At 35.8% G+C, this 19,609-nt stretch overlaps 2 protein-coding genes and 1 pseudogene across 2 annotated transcripts; all 3 read right to left on the bottom strand.

Moving 5' to 3' along the window:
• Positions 1–608: 608 nt before the first annotated feature.
• On the bottom strand, positions 609–1,703 carry LOC148586779 (F-box/kelch-repeat protein At3g06240-like; annotated as a pseudogene).
• An 8,889-nt stretch (positions 1,704–10,592) lies between these two features.
• LOC132189436 (F-box/kelch-repeat protein At3g06240-like) lies at positions 10,593–11,696 on the bottom strand. The gene has a single exon (XM_059604179.2). It carries the CDS (start codon positions 11,694–11,696, stop codon positions 10,593–10,595), a length of 1,104 nt encoding a protein of 367 aa, XP_059460162.2.
• A 4,779-nt stretch (positions 11,697–16,475) lies between these two features.
• Positions 16,476–19,290, bottom strand: LOC148586778 (uncharacterized). Its single transcript, XM_088514325.1, has 5 exons — positions 18,928–19,290; positions 18,553–18,630; positions 17,418–18,483; positions 17,194–17,294; positions 16,476–16,766 (listed from the first exon to the last, which is right to left on the bottom strand). Exons 1-5 carry the CDS (start codon positions 19,288–19,290, stop codon positions 16,476–16,478), a joined length of 1,899 nt encoding a protein of 632 aa, XP_088370451.1.
• Positions 19,291–19,609: the final 319 nt, after the last annotated feature.

Here is a 19,609-nt window from a genome sequence, read left to right as displayed (position 1 = left end):
TCAGCAAACACCTATACTTAAGTAATTTGTTATTTAATAACGAATTATATTGTTTAAAAGGAAAAGAACATGTCTCTCTCCCTTTTCATCTAAACAACACTAAGAAGAACAAAAAGAGGAGGGGAGATCTAGATCCATATCTTCCCTCCTTCCCTTTTATGATAGCAGTGCTCGGCGTCTTCTCTGTAAGCTTCACCGGTCTCCGTTTCTGGCGGGTTGCTTTAGATCTAGTTTATAGATCTAGATCTAGATCCAGATCTATTCTCTTCAACCTTAGATTAAGTAATTTGTTATTTAATAATGAATTATATTGTTTAAAAGGAAAAGAACATATTAAACTTCTGTTCCATTAATGTCTAACTATAGAATTAACAGTTTATGTACAAACTCTAGAACTGTTTCCAGTTTGTTGGAAATTTCTACTGAAAATTAAGTGTGATAGGCACATGAATGGAAACTGGTGTTGACCTGTCTCGAACAGAACAGAAACAAAAACAATTTATAAAATAATGAGACATACCAGAACAGAAATCTATAATATAGTCTGCTTGAGATATTCCAGCAATAAACACAGAGTGTAACACAAGGCCATGCATTGAATTGGTCAATCAAACACTATCACCATCAAGGAGAAAGAGGCTTCCCACACAAGTCCCTATCCAAGTCTTGTTGCCAATATGTGTGAGGGTATTACTGTATGTCTTCTACTTTATATCATACCAAAAGAAATTCTTATTATTGTAAACGATCTCCATCAGAACCTTTTCGCCGTCCTTAGTTGAGAACAGTACTCGCCATTTCACCTCTATCCCCATCTCCCTCATACGCTTGTTGTTTCGCACATTCAAAGGAACAAGCAGAGTATAAAGCTGATTCCAACTAGTCTCCTTCATTATCCAAAACTCAATGCATTGGGCGTCGGGTCTATATGCAGAAACACATATTGATCCCTCCAAAACATCCAAAGTTTTAATCGCCCGGGGTTCAACCGGAAGCGTTTGCTCTTTGAATTTCTCGGTGGTGAGATGGAATGCGAGAAGGCGGATCCGGTTTGTCACATTCTTAACCAACCAAAGCAAAGTACCATTAAAATAAATCGGCTTAGAACAAATATTCGAGTCCTTGTAAGGTCATTTGTCTTTTACTCGTCTCCAAGAATGTGCTTTCAGACTATATACATTAACTTCAAACAACATATGACATAATTCCATATTCTTTAAAACCTTGAAATTGTTGTTGACCGGATTATACCCGAATGCAAAATTTTCTATAGGGTACCCAAATTTAACTGGCTCAAAGGGTAATTTCTTGTATTTTCTGATTGATGGGTTCCAAATCACAATTTTCTCTTTATCATAAGTGTGGAAGCAAACCAAGCCATTGCAACAGCCTATGATTTTGTAGAAAGATAATGAATATTCAGGACGATAGAATGGCGGCAATACCTTCACCGGCCGATCCTCCGAGAAGTTTCGCGATACTAAGTAGTATTTGAGATTAAGCAGTTGGTCATTCTGATCAACGTTCCGTGTCTACACAATGAGATTGCGTTCTCTGGTGTTGTGGAGATGGATGTTGATGAAAGTTGGGTCTTTGATTAGGGCCAACCATGCCTTGGAAGCGCACCGGAAGCGCAATAAAGACTTCATCGGTAGTCGGGAAAGTATTTCAGAGATTAGCGCTTGAGGAAGTATTATCGACATTGATCTTTCTTCAATTCTTCAACTGTAAATTCCTTCTTCGTCTCTTTCTCTTGAGTTTCCAATGCAGCTGGTGGCTTTAATTTGCAGGCTGCCAAATTATGCAGAGATTCTGGGGATGGGTGTTTGTGTTGTTGTCATCGAAAGAAAACAACCTTTTACTGATGGAACCAAATGGTTTATGTTCGATCGGGCCTTTGACCATTTCATCTAAATATCAATTGGTGTCTAGTGAGGGAAACCAAATCCTTTTATGTCATTTGAAATCGTATTGCGCAAAGCCTATTCTAAGAGCTGTCCAAGTGAGCAGAGTGACATTGTTGCACCTCAACAATTTCTCCCTCAACATGACACTGAGCTTATTAGAAAGGTCATGAGATCACTACATGAAAAATTCAGAATGAAGGTTACTGCCATTGAGTCATGCATTGATCTTAATACCATGAGGATAGAGGAGTTAGTTGGTGCCATTCAGATTTATGAGTTTTCTTTGCCTCAACCTAGAAAAAATAAGGATCTTGCCTTTAGCACTCGTAGGAAGAACTTTGATGAGGAATCAATAGATGTTGAGGAATTTGCCTTCATAGCTAGAAAGTATTTTAGGAATGAACATAGAATTTTCAAGAGATTTGGAAAACAAAAAGAGAATACTTAGGATAGAAATAAAAGGGACCCACGTGGTCCAAAAAATGTTATGAGTGTTTTGGCTATGGAATGTTCACAAGGATTGTGCTAACTTCAAGAGTAATAAGCCAAAAGATCAAAAAGCTTTCAATATTACCTTGAGTGACACTGATGAGGAAGTTCTAGATGAATCTCTTAATTATGTAGCATTTGTTGGGTCCTATGATTCTGATGATTCTAAACAATCAGATGTTCAGTCTTTGTATGATAATGAATCAAATAGGGTTAGTGATCTTCAAAACTCCTTTGACAATTTAATTGAAAATTTTTCTATATATGCTTAGAAATACAAATTTGAGAATTGTTAAGGATGTTAAGAATCTTGAACTTGAAATGGATAATTTGTTGAAATGCTTGAGTGATTCACATGCTGTTTGCCATACTCTTAAATCTGACACTATGTGTTAATTGCTAAGAATAAATCCATTCAAAATGATCTTGTTGAATCTAGAAATCACTTGAGTAATTTCTCTAGTGAAAAACTTAATAAAATGTTGCATGGTCAGAAGCGTTTTACTGACAAATTTGGTTTAGGATTTGATAAAACTGCTCATATGTCTTCTAACCTTGCTTCTACTCCAAAGACTGTGTTTGTTAAACCTTTGATAGTAGAAGAAGTTTCTGTTAATGGACATCAAGTAGCTGCTCAGACTCTACAAGGTAAGAAATGTAAGAAAATTTTGGTTGAACCTCATGCATTTTACTGTAAGCCTAAAGTCATGCATCCTCCTAGAAAATTATCTTCCCAAAGGTTTGTCCCTACATGTCATCATTGTGGAAAAGTTGGTCACATTAGACCCAATTGTTTTCATTTGAAACCTCATGGGAATAAAAATAAAAATTCATTCTCTAGGAAAGATTGTGAGGGTTTGGTCATGATGATGAAATGAGTGCTATCTAGGTTAGATGAGTTCGAAAAAGGCCATAAACCTAGACTAAGATCACTCAAGTGTGGGTTAGGAAGGATGAAACCATTCACCCTTTGAGGGGGTGTGGTAGTAAACTCACATTATGTTAGGTGAGTCAATAGCATGCATATGATTGGTTGTCTTGCATATCTTTGCATATCTTAGAGCATGTTACTTTTCTTTTCTTTTCTTTTCTTTTCTTTTTCTTATTTGTTTTGAATTTGTGTTCGTTTGTGTGCATTTCTTTTGTGAAAAATTTCAAAAAGACAAGAATATTTTACTTTGGTTGTTTTTATCTCTTTCTTTTGTCTCATGCACCTAGATAGTCCATTAATTTTTAATTTAGCTTTCATGGATTTAATTCTTTGCGTTTTGAAATGTTCTTAATATGCATGAGATGAAAATTTGCTCAATGGATTTGTTCTTGTGGTTACCTAAAGCCTAAGCTTATGTGGTTCATTTTTCCTTTGCTTACTCTTTTGTGCACATTTAAGCTGAATTTGAGTTTATATCTTAACTTTAAATGTGAAGTTTGTTAGGTAACTAGATAAGGTTTTTCACTAGTCGTATTTTTCAAATTGACTATACGCTAGTTGAACCTAGGGCTTAAAAATTCCAGCATTCCTTCTTTTGTGTTAAGAACCAATTGTTTAAGGACATTTTCTCAAATAGAAAAGAATCAAAATAGTAAAACAAAAATCAAAAGATCATGTTACATATGAAATTTATTTTCACTGTGTCAAACTTGTGCTAACTTTTCAAAAGAGGAATGTATTAGATGAGAGTGGCTAGGCCCTAGTATGATAATGTTTGATTTTTGATTGAATATACTTGTCAAAACCTCGTGTTGGTGAAACTTTCTCCTCCTTTGTAAGTTGGTAATTTTTCTCATTGAATGACTTACACACACCACACAAACATGGGTTGAATGGAACATTTTTCTTTGCTTGGGTTAAGCAATATGAGTTTCTTGTCATTTCTAGTTTCATGTATATTTTGCATATTTGGAGCATGTTTGGGATATTCATTGCTGAAATACACGAGTCGTTGATGTGTGTATCACGTGTGTTCATTTGACTTTTGAAGGGAAGAAACATGTTTTTCTTTTCTAGGTTCTTGTTGATAAATGAGTCATATATTGAGGGGGAGTTTTTGATATTGTGACTTCATGATCTTGCATTATATTTCATGCATTTTCCTATTTGTGATTATGAGTTGTGTTTATGTTTTTCCTGTTCCACATATGTTTTGATGTTTTTGTTGAGTGTTTCAGGAAACAAGATACCTTAGTCAATTTGTGACAAAAAGGGGGAGAAAAAATTGGGGAGATGATGGGTTGACTCGATCGATTGATTTTGTCACCAAATTGCCAAATGGGGAGTTTGTAAGTTTATGTTGGCTTAATTTGGTAAGCAAAATGGTGACCAAAAGTGCCAAGATTCATCATCCATACAAGTGCTGTCCAGACATGAAGCAAGGTCGTCTAGACGCTCGAAGAAATCATTTTTTCCCAAGAGCCTCGTCTGCACCTTCGTCTGCAAGCCGTCGATCTGGACGAGATATTAAAACAAGAAAACCCGAGAGCTTCATTTGCACCATGTCCGAACGTGCCGCTCCAAAAGTTCCAAATTGCGATGGTTTCCTGAGCGTTGCCCTAGCTCTGTTCAGACGAGACTTCTCCCCGTCCGGACGGCTATGACTTGCTTCGTCCAGACGGCCCATATCCTTGTCCGGACGTCACGTTCCTGTTACAGTTTTAAATGGATGTAAATTGTGTCCTAGGTCTAGGGATTAAGGGGCTATTATAAATACATCCTTATAGAGAGAGAAATGTAAAAATTTTCACCTAGACAGTTTGGGAGAGGCTATGCTTAGAGAGAAGAATTATTGTGAGCCTAGTTATTCCTCTTAGAGGATTTTGTTAGTTTGATTGTGTGCTTCAATTGAGAAGTCTATCGGAATGGTTCGGTAAAGGAGAATCACGTTGAAGAAGATTGTGAGCGAGGAGACGAGTTGGAGGCTTGTCGATCTTACAGAGCCAAGGTCTTGCATCGGGTTGTAAGGTGTTCCTAGTGTCTGTAATCTTTGAATACCTTTTGATAATGATTTCCTGGGTTTGGCTGTCCAGGAGAGATTTTACTTTTAGAGCGTTTTTTAAAAGGTTTCCTCTTCATCACTAAAATATCTGTGTCAGTCTGCTTTATTGCTTTGCATATTTTGGTTATTGTTTGATTATTGTTAAATATCTGTTAATTCCACATATTGTGTGATATTTACTTGTTAAGCGTTTTTTCAGTTTAGGTGGTGAGATGTTTCCGAACATTAGTTTTTGGGGTGGTCGAAACCACCCCCTACGGCTGATATGGGGGTGGCCATGACCCAAAAAACCAAACCCCCCAAATTTTATTTGTTCTTTTGACCTTTTTGGTGGTTGCCGAACCACCTCAAAGGCCATGGGGTGGCTCGGCCACCCCAGATCGGGCATGGGAGGTGGCTCCAGCCACCCCCTTGTCTAAAATGGGGTGGCTGGCCCTTTTTTTTTTTTTTTTTTTTTTTTTAATATTTTTAGTTTTTTAATTATAATATATATATTTTTTAATTTTTAAGTTTTAATGAATTTTTTATTATTATTTTTTTATTCCTACTTTTTCACTGCCCAAAACAGTACTGTTTTGAGCAACTGCATCTGTGTGGTAGTTTTTAACTACCGTACAGAAGCCGGATCCTTAAAACATAGCCCTTAAAATTGGTAAAACAGAAGAAGATATTTTTGCTTATTTATTTATTTATTATTATTATTATTATGTAAAAAAATAAAATAAAAAAAATAAAAGCCCTTTGGCCCTCCAAAAAAATGTCAATGCAGCCCCTTTAAAATTAAATTTCTAGTTCTATCGAACAATCCCCAAGGGTAGCAATCTTGAAACAAAGGTTATGTAATTTAGAATCGTAACATTTTATCAACATGGTGTCATGGTTTATAGACGGATAAGGATGTTATGCAATTTTAAAGAAATTGTAGATTTTAAAATTATGGGAATTTACGTTGTTCCTTATCTCGAACAATTTGAGAAATGCAATATGTTAAAAATGTGGCATGCTATCAATGAAAATTGAATATATTTTTATTAGGTTCTTCCTTTTTATGATGCTGAAAAGTTTTAAGTTGAAATTTGTCTTTTGATTTTTTGAAGAATAAATGTTTGTGCTGGAGTAAAGGAGTCTTTTTTAGAATGAAATTCTTTTTGGCTGCCTTTTTGACATCCCACCTTTTTAATATGTTACATTTTTCAAGTCGTTTGATGCAAACAGAGACGGAGGGAGGGGGGGACCGGGGTGGGCCATGGTCCCCCCCAAAATAAAGAAAAAAAAATAATAAAAACCCCAAAATAAGGAAAAAAAAAATTATAAGTTAAAAAATAAATAAAAAAAAGTAAAAAAAGTAAAATTAAAGTTTTAATTTTAGTCATTTGGCCCCTTCCAAAAAACAAAAAAATGGCCCTATTTTAAAATTTTTTGGCCATATTCAATAAAATTTTTGGCCCTATTTTAAATTTTGTTGGCCTATACTCACTAAGTTTTTTTATTTTTGGCCCTTACTTTCAAATGTCCACTTTTTTTTGGCTCTTACAGTAGTTTTTAGTTCATAAAAAACAACAAAAATAATTTTTTTTAATAAAAAAATTCTAAAGAACTGAAAAAAAAAAAAAAGTTTGGTTGGCCCCCTTCCATAAAATTTCCTGGCTTCGTCCCTGGATGCAAAGAATAGCATAAATTCAATAATTTTAGAAGTTTTGGGATCATAATCCATCATTAATTCAATTTGCTAAGGAAAGTAAGATGCATCGGGCACTCAGGCTATTATTTTTATCCTATCCTACTTGTGCTTTAGTTGTTGTAGGAAATAAGGAGTATATCTCCAATGCATATCTTAGTAGCTTAGGCATTGTAATTTTTATCTTTTCGTTTCAATTGTCATCCATTGGATTTTGGCTTTATTTAAGTCACGATTGAATAATAAAATCAATGCAAAAGTTTATGAGAATAATATAAAATTGTGGTTTATCTAATTTATAATTAGCTCCTTATGGTATCAAAATAAATTTAAAAGTTCATGAAGTATGAAAAAAAAAAAAAAAATTATTTTCTACAGTCAAATTTCACATGATCGCATTGTGTTATGTTAGTCTTCATTGTAATGTTTTATTTATCACGCTTGAAGTTTCATTTGATCCTTTTTAATATAAGTTAAACTTGATACAATTCCTTGTGGTTTTATTATAAATTGGAATATTAAAATACAAAATGACAAAGTGAAATCAAATTAGAAGGCAAGATCTACATTAGGTTCTTTCTTTTTTTAGGCTAAGGCAACGTCAAATTATAAATGTAAAGAAGCTAATGCTAGTACGTTTGTTTTCTTCTACACTAAAGTTTCCGTTCAGTTATAATTTTTTAGTGGTGGATCTTATTTGAGTGTCATGAGCCGTACGTAGAGAGAGAGAGGCGTGAAATCTGAGATGCCATGGGAGGAGGGAGCTTTCCTCCCTTCTACTTCCCTTCTCCCCCTCTCCTTCCCGCCTCTTTTGAGGTTCTATTTTGCTTCATCGGAAGCGTTATCCGCCTCTTTTGAAGCTCTATCCAACGTATCAAACCCCTCACCATAGTCAACACCGGTTTTCCAACATCTCTACTGTATCTATCGTCGGATTTGTCAAGGTTCTTTAGTCAAAATTTTTGAAGCTAGATCTACGTTTCTAAGCCAAACATAGTATAACTCGGACCTCCCCACTGTGTTCCACGTCGCCATCTACCTCCTCCAATACCAGCAGCATCACCATCGGCCATCCATGCGTCGGCGAGTAGCTTGCACTCCCACCCTCTCGCCCTGCCATTCGCCCATTTTTTCTATTTTGTGGGTTTTGTCTATGTTTTATTTTCTCATTTATTTTTTTTTTGTTTCTTTGTATTTCGTTTTTGGGTTTGTTTGTCTTCTTTATATTTGATTTCAGTAGTAATCTAAGGGGTGAAGATTTAGTGATTTTATAAGATTTTGTTTATGTGAATCCTTAAGAGTAACGGTATTGGGTTTCTGGTTTGTCTTTTATTTTCTCTTGGTTCTTTTCTGGAAGTTTTTAAGGCATATAGAAGAATTTTCACTATGGTAGAGGGAGTAAAGGAGATTGCATTTGAAAATGCACTTGTAGCAAAGATAAAAAAGCCCGAAAATCAATGACCGCGTAACGGCTAGAGATGTGATTCGTTGGAATTTACTGCAGATCAAAAATTGATTAAGACGGTGATATTCAAAGATATTGTTTTGTAATAGCTCGAACGGCTATTGTGTGTGTCATAGATAATGTTTGAGCTGTGGATAATCTAAATTGTATCTTTGACATTGTACTAAGAGAGCAATTTGTCTCATTTAGTTGTTATATCAATGAAGAGATATCGCTTTTAAAAAAAAAAAAAAAATTGAAGGAAAACTTCATTCTTTATTTTAAAGTTTGTACACAACCTTAAATGATCATTATTTTAAAATCATTATTATTGGCCGATGAGGCATGCAAAATTATAATTGATATTTTAAGGTTCTTCTATTACCATGATTATGCTGCCTCATGGAATAATGTCATCATATATTAATGGATCTGCTTTAGTAAAAACATTCATTAAAGTAGAATATGGAAAACTATTTCCTGCCATATCTGATTGGCAAAGGGAAAAAAATTACGTTTATACGAACCAATAAAAAAGGAGACTAATTGGTGAGGAAAACATTGATCTGCACAGATGGGTAGGAGCTAACCATAATTCTTTTGGCGTAATTAGGCTCAAAACAAGAAGAATTTGTCTCAAGTCTCACCACCAAGATAATGTGAGAAGATCAGGTGATCTCGACCCGATTGAGTACACAAAGGGGTCCTACCCTAGAGATTTTTTTCCTGAAAAAAAGAGGAGAAAAGAAAAACAGACTAGGTGAGCCAAATTCTCAAAACATAGGCTAGGGTATTAAGCATTCCTTTGGCAGCGACCTGCAAAACATCACAAACATTATTTATTTTTAGGCACCTATTCTCTCAAATTAACACTCAATTTGTAATATTTTTCGACAAAAAAGAAAAGAAAAAAGGGATGCAGTAAATTCAATCAATCAACACTATCACCATCGAGGAAAACGAGGCTTCCTGCGCGAGTCCCCATCCAATTCGTCCACTTCTTATTGTCAATCCCAAATCAGATTACAAGGCAAGATGCCAACAACTACATAAGTTCTTTCTTTCTTTCTTTTTTCAGAAACAGAAGAACTCTCCTCCTTCTAGTCTCAAGTTTCCTTGAGATGGAGGTAAGAAACCATATTATTCACTCATCTGGATTTTCCTCTAATTCATTGCAGGGGAAACTATAGTGAAAAGCCTAATAGACTCCAATCTACACCTATAAAGAAGTTGAATAGGTGTTTAATCAACATTGTGCGGAATTACAAATAAACGATAGCAATATCATCAACAAAATATTTAGAAAGACAATAAATCATAAAGACAAAGATATTTGATTACAAAGAAAAAATTATTTCAAGAACTCTCTAAACATAAAAGTTTTTTGAAGCAACCAAATCGAGAAAATCACATCACTACAGAAAAACAAGAATTTACACAATGTCAAAGCATACAAAGAATTTTTTTGTTTAAAAGGAAAAGAACATGTTGAACTTCTGTTCCATTATTGTCTAACTATAGAATTAACAATTTATGTACAAACTCCAGAGCTGTTTCCAGTTTGTTGGAAATTTCTACTGAAAATTAAGTGTGATAGGCACTTGAATGGAAATACCCAGAACCAAAGTGGTATCCAATCTTTTCAACCCCAAGTCAAATGCTTTCCCCGATTATAACGGCTACATTCTGAAAACCACTCTCTCAGTCCTCACCATCCTAACAAAGACAGTAGAAACTTCTAGATACATGACATACTATTGACCCCTAATTGATTGCCATCCTCAAGCGAAATGCTCAGAACCGAAGTGGTATCCAATCTGATATAGAAGTATGAATAGAGAAATACTCAGAACCAAGGGGGAAAGAAACACCAACCACATGAAAAAAAAAATATTAAAAACTTAATGACAACAACCACCCATGCACCAACAAAATTAAGGAATCTTCAATGGATCCTGCCGAAAAATTTACTAAAAACAAAGGAAAAAAAGAGAGGCTCAACAACATACCAAACCTCCAATTAAAAGATATTCCAGTAATAAACACAAAGAGTAACACAGGCTATGCATTGAATTGGTCAATCAAACACTATCACCATCGAGGATAAAGAGGCTTCCGACACAAGTCTCTATCCAAGTCATTTTGCCAATATGTGTGAGGGCATTACTGTGTGTCTTCTTCTTTATATCATACCAAAAGTAATTCTTATTATTGTTGTAAACCATTTCCATCAGAACCTTTTCGCCGTCGTGGGTTGAGAACACTACTCGCCACGTCATCTCTATCCCCATCATCATCAGACGGGGGAGGAAAGTGTGTAGCAAAGTCAGAGGAACAGGCAGAGTACAAAGCTGAGTCCAATTAGTCTCCTTCATTATCCAAAAGTCAATGCATTGGGCATCGGGCCTATATGCGGAAACACATATCGATCCCTCCAAAACATCCAAAGTTTCAATCGCCCGGGGTTCAACCGGAAGCGTTTGCTCTTCGAATTTCTCGGTGGTGAGACGGAATGCTAGAAGGCGGATCCGATCTGTCCAATTCTTAACCAACCAAAGCAAAGTACCATTAAAATAAATCGGCTTAGAACAAATCCTCAAGCCCTTGAAAGGCCATTTGTCTTCTACTAGTCTCCAAGAATGTGCTTTAAGACTATATACATGAACTTCGAAAAACATGCGACCGAATTCCATAATCTTTAAAACCTTGTAATCGTTGTTGACGGAGTCATACCCGAATGCAAAATTTTCTGTAGGGTACTCAAATTTAACTGGCTCAAAGGGTAATTTCTTGTATTTTCTGATTGATGGGTTCCAAATCACAATCAACTGTTTATCATAAGTGCGGAAGCAAACCAAGCCATTGCAACTGCCTATGATTCCGCATAAAGAGAATAAATATTCTGGACAATAGATTGGCGGCAAGACCTTCACCGGCTGATCCTCCGAGAAGTTTACCGGTACCAAGTAGTATTCGAAATTAAGCTGCAGATCATTCTGATCAACGTTCGATGTCTGCACAATGAGATTGCATTCTCTGCTGTTGTGGAGATGGAGGTTGATGAAAGTTGGGTCTTTGATTAGGGCCAACCATGTCTTGGAAACGCACCGGAAGCGCACTAAAGCCTTCACCGGCAGTCGGGAAAGTATTGCAGAGATTAGCTCTTGAGGAAGTTGTATCGGCATCTTTCTTCAACTGTAAATTCCTTCTTCGTCTCTTTCTCTTGAGTTTCCAATTCAGCCGCATAGATTAAGAAATATATACACCGACACAGAGCCTTCTACGATTTGGGTTCAAGGAGTAAAGAGTCCTAATTTCAATAAAATTATTCCGTTAACAAGTAAGCGGTTATAAAAAACAGTTAACCGCTTAGGGCGGTTTTAGGAGTAGGAAAAACGGTTAATAACCACTAACCGCCTACTATTATGATAATAATAATAATAATTATTATTATAATTATTATTATATAACATCAACGACACCATTTTGGTAAACACCAAAATGGCCGTGTATGACTGTATGTATGTGAAATATAATGTGGTATGTGATGTTTTGGGATAAGCCTTATTCAAAAACATTGCCTGGCCCAAAAAAAGCATGTTCTTTTCATCTTTTTTAGAATACTTTGGCCCAAAACGTTTAAAATAAGCCCAAAAAATAGGCCTAGTGATGGTCTAAAATACTTAAAATGCCCAAAAACTCATATAAAAAAACGGTTATAAAACCGTTGATTATTGGTTTGAATAACCGCTAACTGCCTAGGCAGTTGCGGTTGCGATTATTAAAAATCGATAACTACCCAAGGCGATTGCGGTTAATGGTTATAACTAATAACCGCTAACTGTAACCACTTGTGCAACTCTACTACCGGACAATCCCCAAGGGTAGCAATCTAGAAACAAAGGTTTATGTAATTTAGAATCCTAACAATTTATCAACATGGTTTCATGGTGTATAGACGGATAAGAATTTACTACAAAGATTTTAAAATTACAGGAATTTAGGTCGTTCCTTATCTAGAACAATTTGAAAAATGCAATATGTTAAAAAGGTGGCATGCTATGCTATCGATGAAAATTTAGTATGTTTTTTTTAGGTTCTTGATTTTTATGTTTTAGAAAAGTTTTAAGTTAAAAGTTGTCTTTTGATTTTAAGAAGAATAAACGTTTGTGCATAAATGAATGAGTCTTTTTTGAGAATAAAATACTTTTTTGCTGCCTTCGTAACATCCCGCATTTTTAATAGATTACTTTGTTCAAGTCATTTAATACAAAGAATGGCCTAAATTCTATAATTTTAGAATTTACATTTTCTTTAAAAAAATTTGGGATCCTAATCCATCTTTAACTCAATTTGCAAAGGAAAGTAAGATGCATTGGGCTCTCATGCTATTATTATTATTATTATTATTATTATCCTATCTTACTTTGTGCTTTAGTTGTTGTAGGAAATAAGGAGTATATCTCCAATGCGTATCTTAGTAGCTTAGGCATTCTAATTTTTATCTTTTCGTTTCAATTGTCATCCATTGGATTGAGGCTTTATTTAAGTCACGATTGAATAATAAAATCTGTGCAAAAGTTTATTTAAGTCACGATTGAATAATTTTCTTAAGGAACTATTTTCAGGTTGTGTGGCTAGCTAGGGGATAAAAAGAAATCCTAGCCAAATTGAGTTGCGGATTGTTCAAACTTCACTTTTGTTTTTTTAGGTCGTTCACCTGTTGGACAATTTTTGAAAAAACTCTATGAGATTTCAGATTTGCCAAATAGTACGGCAATATACAACATTTTTATACTATAATTATTCCACAATGCTAACGTACATGACAGTCCCAACTATTTTATTTTTATTTTTTTTAAATAATGACTGGCCTAAGAGGTGATTGAAACTGACACATTAACATTAAGGGATAAAAATTGTTTCTAACATTACTCTTAAAAGAAAGGAAAAATTACAGTTTACCCCCCAAAGTTGACAGCGTTTTTCAATTCGAACACCAAAGTTTCAATTTTTACAATCCACCCCCCAAAGTTCCAAGTTTTTGCAATTTGACCAATTGTATTCAAAACTTCCCATATTGCCCCTAATTTTTATTTATTTTTTATTTTTTATAAAAAATTAAAAATAAAATTCGGGGTGGCCATCTGGCCATTTTTGCAACTCCAAATTTATTTATTTTTCATTAAAAAAAAAAAATCGAGGGCAATATGAGAATTTTGGGATAATATTGATCGAATTGAAAAAAATTGAAACTTTGTGGGAGTAGATTGCAAAAATTGAAACTTTGATGTTCTAATTGAAAAACGCTGTCAACTTTAGGGAGGGGGGGTAAACTGTACTTTTTCTAAAAGAAATGATATAAGCCATACTATTATGACACTCTGCAGGGTTAGTTGGGATGGATCACCAAATCTAATGGTGATTTTAAAGTCCATATGAGATAAAAGTGAAAGTAAACATAGACGAAGTACGGAATAATAAAATAAACATGAAGATTTTATGTGGTTCGGTCTATAACCTACGTTCACAAGATAAAACCCTAAATGCTACATTGTTGCTCTTATTCATCATATCATATATATAGCCAAAACCTCTCTTAGAAGTGCCTTAAAATTGCGACATATGACATGAACCCATTTTTTTTAAAGGTTAAACCGGTTTTTTAAAGCATAATTTTTGAACTGAATTTTTAGGAGTGAACCGGTCATTAAATTAGCTTAATTAAGAGTATTTAATTATATTTCAATAATTTTCCTTAGGTTTAAATACCTTTTTCACCCCTGGGGTTTAAGGCCTTTATTTTTTGATCTCTATGGTTTAATTTTTATGACAGAAGGTCATTCTCGTTTGCCTAAAGACCGAGATGGTCCTTCCATCTATCTGCCATTAATTAACTTAACGGAAAGCCTCTTTCAAAAAAAAAAAAAAAAAAACTTAACAGAAAGCCACGCCACTGACACGGGGACCAATTACATTTTGACACGTGTCCTAATTGCTAAATCATCAAATATGATTGGATTTACACATTTGCCACATAATAGTTTTTTTTTTTTTTACAAGAAATAGATTAAAATACTGGGAATTTTCTCTTACAAGAAACGGACCCCTTCTTCCATCGTTCTCCCTAAACCCATTCGAACCCAACCCCCCATCTCCGGCCATGAGCCTTCTTCCCCAACCTTTGGCCATGAAGCTTTCCCAATCTCCGGCCACGATGCTTCCCCAATCTCCGTTCAGGCCCTAAGCCCGATACCTCAAACCCATTTGAACCCAATCCTAGATTCCGGCCACAAGCCTTCTTCCCCAACCCACCGATCTTCCTCAAGCCAAAGAACCCATGATTCAACGAACCCACCAAACCAAAGTTTGCTTCCGGCCACGAGCCTTCTTCCCCAACCCATCTTCATATGAGTTTGATATCATCGATCATGGCATTTATTATGTTTGTCTCCATTTCTTTCCGTTCATGTTCGGGAAGACTAATTTGGCTAAGGCCCTATTTGATGTTTCAACTTCTAATTTTTCGCTGTTGTCAAACTTTGGGGTTAAAGAAAATAGTAATTCACCTGTGATTGAGGATTTCTTATTCACTATCAATGGAAGCAAATTCAGCATCCACTTTACTCCTCACAAAAAATCTTTTGCTTTCGTGAGCACCATAGAAGTCTTTCGCTTTCGTGGCCGGAGGTTGGAGAAGAAGGCTCGTGGCCGGAGATGGGGTTGGGTTCGAATGGGTTTGGGGAGAACGATGGAAGAAGAGGTTCGTTTCTTGCAAGAGAAAATTCCCAGTATTTTAATTCTATTTCTTGTAAAAAAAAATATATATATATATTACTAGGCAAGTGTGTAAATCCAATCATATTTGGTGATTTGGCAATTAAGACACATGTCGAAATGTAATTGGTCCTCGTGTCAATGACGAGGCTTTCCGTTAAGTTAACTAACGGCAGATGGATGACAGGACTATCTCGGTCTTTGGGAAAATTAGAGAGACCTCCTGTGATAAAAATTAAACCCTAGGGATCAAAAAATAAAGATGTTAAACCCTAGGGGTGAATAAGGTATTTAACCATCTTCCTTATATGTGATTTCATTAGGTTAAAAAATTTAATGCATGATATTATTTTTTTCAGAATTTACTATTCTCCAAAATTATAGAACGACAACATTTAAAATTTAAAAACATATTACATTAACTACTCATAACCGGCCAACTAGCCCATTTATTTAAAAGGGTTTTTTTCTTCTTCTTTGTATTATTCATTTAAATCATATATAGTTATAGGAACAAAGATTTATTTTTTATTTATTTAAAGAGGTGAGATATATTTTTATATGTCTATTTTAACTTATAATGAAAATGATGCGCTTAAATTTTAAAATTAAATTATAAGTTTTAATAATTTTGCAATACAAAAGGCTTTCTTAATTAATAGAACTTATACGTGAAATATAATCTTAATCATATCCCTTAATTGAGGGTGATTCGATTTCATCAAATTCTTAAAGTTAAGCTAATCTAATTTTCATTAAAGATAATGCAATCCTCGTCAAATCTCTAACTTTAAGGTAATTCAAATATACTATTACTATAATAAAAAGTACTATACGTCCTAGTCATAACCCTTATTTTATTTTCTTACTTCTTTTAAAATATTTTTTTTTGAGAAATAACACTTCATTTCATCAGAAAACAATAACATCTAGAGCTATATGAAACTCTAAATAGAAAGAGCTGAAAGCTCTACATCAACAATTGCAGAAATACAAATTGGAACTTCATCTAACCAAACCCTGTCCACTTGATTTCTAACTGAATACTTGGCAAGTCCATGTGTCGCTTGGTTTGCATCTCATTTAACATGCCCAATCATCCAACTTCTACGCGATTGAAGGACCATCCTAATGTCAGCAATTATTTGTCCATGAGCACTCCGATTAGCAGCTGGAGTTCGAATACTCTAAACCACAATCAATGAATTGCCCTCCATAATTACATCTTGGAAACCCAAGTCTTGACATAGCTCCGCTGCCCTTAATGCCTCCATAGCTTCTGCCATCACTAGAGGGCGAGAACAGTAATATGTCTTGCTCTGTGCTGCATGAGGTAAACCTTTATAATCCCGCACAATAATACCAACCCCCAAAAATTTATTTTTGTCATCAAGAGCCACATCCCAATTTACTTTATAGTGCCCAAAAGATGGTGGTTTCCAACTAATAGGTTCCTCAACTCCATGCACTTTCCTTTCCTGGAGACAAGGTTCACCAAAAAATAAAACTAACATAGCTTGTACCAGTTTATTCAGATGACAAAATTTCCCTCCATGCACAACTACATTCCGCCTCATCCATATTTTCTTGGCCAAAACAGCAACAAACCGAACATCCTCACTGCAACTACGTGTAACATTTTTTTCCAAATAGGTCCATAAAAGACCCGCCATGCATATTGAATTTTTGCAATGATCTTCTGCAAGAAGCTCCACAAACGTCCCTTGCCGATGGGCAGTCCCAAAGGATATGCCCAACAGTTTCAGAAGATTGAGAATAGAAAATACAAGTAGCCTCCTTTATCATACCCTTCCGAACTAAGTTGTCTTTAGTTGGGAGAATATTGTGAAAAGCTCGCCATAAAAAGACCTTAGTTGAGTTTGGCACTTTCAAACTCCACAATACTTTCCATAAACTATGATCTTTGGTTTGCTGAGAAGCCTCCCCATATTGCACCAATTGCCTTCCTTTCTCTAAATGATAGGCACTTTTAACCGTAAAGGCCCCTGATTTAGTAGCTCTCCAAACCAGTTTATCCAGAAAATTGTATCTACTAAACAGTAGATTTCCAATTACTTCTGCTTCCTCAGCCCAGAAAATTCACCCAATGATATCCCTATTCCACTCACCTGTGTATGGATCCATAAGTTCACTTACAGTTGCATCCTCTGCCAACTCCCTACAAGGAGATTGTACCTTGAAAGAAGATGGGCATGGCAACCATTTATCCACCCAAATACGAACAGTTTTCGCATCTCCAATTCGCCAACATAAGCCATCAAAAAAAAGTTCCCTAGCCTCCCAAAGACTTCTCCAAGCAAATGAAGGGCGACTACCCTGTTTGGCATTTTGCAAAGATCCCCTTGGGTAATATTTCTCTTTCAAAATTTGTCGCACCAAACTATCTGGTTCCTGCACCAACAGCCACCACTGCTTGGCCAATAATGCTTTATTGAAAGCCACAAGATCTCGAAAACCCATGCCTCCTTGGTCTTTCGAGAACCCCATTTTCGCCCAACTCATCCAGTTGATCTTCTTATCATTTTCCTTATGTCCCCACCAGAATTTTTGCATAATCGAATTTAACTCCCTGGACAAAGTTGTCGGAAGCAAGAATATACTCATGCTATAAGTTCGAATGGCTTGCACCACAACTTTAATCAGAATCTCCTTACCAGCCTGTGATAGAAACTTAACTTTCCAGTCCGACACTCTCATTTGCACTCTATCAATAATATTTTGGAATTCTCGAATGCGAGACTTTCCTACAAGTGTTGGAATCCCAAGGTATTTATCATACCTTTGAGTAGTCGGAATCCCTAATAAATGAAGAATAAACCTCCTAACTTCCTGGCTTGTATTTCGACTGAAAAAAATCGAGGTTTTCTCCCTATTCAGATGCTGACCCGATCCCTTCTCATATTTTCCCAACAAATCAATCAAAATCTCCCAATCCTCTGGGCAAGCTTTATAAAACAGCAGACTATCATCTGCAAAAAACAAGTGATTTATCCGAGGGCCCCCTTGAGACGTAGGTACTCTAGTTAATACACCAGTAACTGACGCATGCTGAAGTTGAGAACTAAAGGCCTCTGCACAAAGGAGAAATAAGTAGGGGGAAAAAGGGTCCCCCTGACGTATCCCCCGAGGTGGATTAATGGCCCCCACCGGGTTCCCATTAACAATCACCAAATACTGAACCGTGGTTATACATTTCATGATTAAATCAATCCACCATCTTGCAAACGCCATTTTTTACATTACTTGGTCTAAGACCACCCACTCAACCCTGTCATATGCTTTACTCATGTCGAATTTCAGAGCCATATAACCCATTTTCCCCTACATACGAGCATGCATAGTGTGTAAAGTCTCATAAGCAACAATAATATTATCCGAAATCAAACGCCCCAAAATGAAAGCACTTTGATTTTTGGATATTATTCTAGGGAGTATAATTTTCAGCCTATTAGCCAATACTTTAGCTAAAATCTTGTAGAAAACATTGCATAAACTAATTGGTCGAAAATTAGAAACCTTGGTGGGGTTACTCAATTTAGGAATAAGAGCTTTATGTGTGACATTCACAGATGCATCCAAAAAACCAGTATTAAAAAAATGTAGTGCAACAGCACATACCTCCTTTCCCACTCCGTCCCAGTTATCTTGAAAAAAGCACACAGGAAAACCATCCGGCCTTGGAGATTTAAGAGGAGGAGCCATTTGATGAAGAGCCATAATCACCTCCTCCGAAGTGAACTCTCCCAACAAATACTCATTCATTTCGGATGAGACCCTCCTGGACACACGTGCACAACTATCCTCCACACATGTAGGTTCTGATGAAGTGAATATGCTTTGGAAATACCCAATGAATGCCTCTTCAATACCTGCTAGTGATGTGAAACTCCTACCCTCCATATCCAAAACATTTGTTATTGCATTTTTCCGTCTTCTTTGAGTAGCACTAGCATGATCAAATTTTGTGTTCTTATCCTCCATTTGCAACCAAAGCTCCTTAGACCTCTAGCACCATTTCAATTCTTCCCCTTCCAAAATTTTGTCCACCTCATCTTGTAGTCCCCTTATAGATTCCAAATCCAACACTCCCTCCTGATCTTGCAAGACTCGGATTGCATTGGACTTTTGTTGCAGAGAATCTTCTATAGGATTGGATTGCCTACGTGTCCATGTAAGTAATGCTTTCTTGCTCATCTCCAATTTTTTCCGAACAGCACCCCAAACATCATTCGGTGCAACCTTAGCCCTCCAAACTTTGCGAGTAACATCTCTCAACTACCCATTTTGCTGCCAGCCTGCC

Source organism: Corylus avellana, chromosome 3, assembly GCF_965113065.1.
Source record: "Corylus avellana chromosome 3, dhCorAvel1.hap1.2, whole genome shotgun sequence".
NCBI lineage: Eukaryota > Viridiplantae > Streptophyta > Magnoliopsida > Fagales > Betulaceae > Corylus > Corylus avellana.
The sequence above is the reverse complement of the archived record's forward strand: the minus strand, read 5'-3'. Positions and strand labels throughout refer to the sequence as shown.

Bases quoted from the DNA above. Each gene is read 5' to 3' on its own strand.
- LOC132189436 (XM_059604179.2), bottom strand. From the start codon at position 11,696: ATGCCGATACAACTTCCTCAAGAGCTAATCTCTGCAATACTTTCCCGA.
- LOC148586778 (XM_088514325.1), bottom strand. From the start codon at position 19,290: ATGGAGGATAAGAACACAAAATTTGATCATGCTAGTGCTACTCAAAGA. The intron at 18,484-18,552 runs GTAATGTAAAAA...ACCACGGTTCAG, and splicing joins AGTGGGTGGTCTTAGACCAA to TATTTGGTGATTGTTAATGG. The intron at 17,295-17,417 runs GTGAGTGGAATA...CTACTAAATCAG, and splicing joins ACTTATGGATCCATACACAG to GGGCCTTTACGGTTAAAAGT.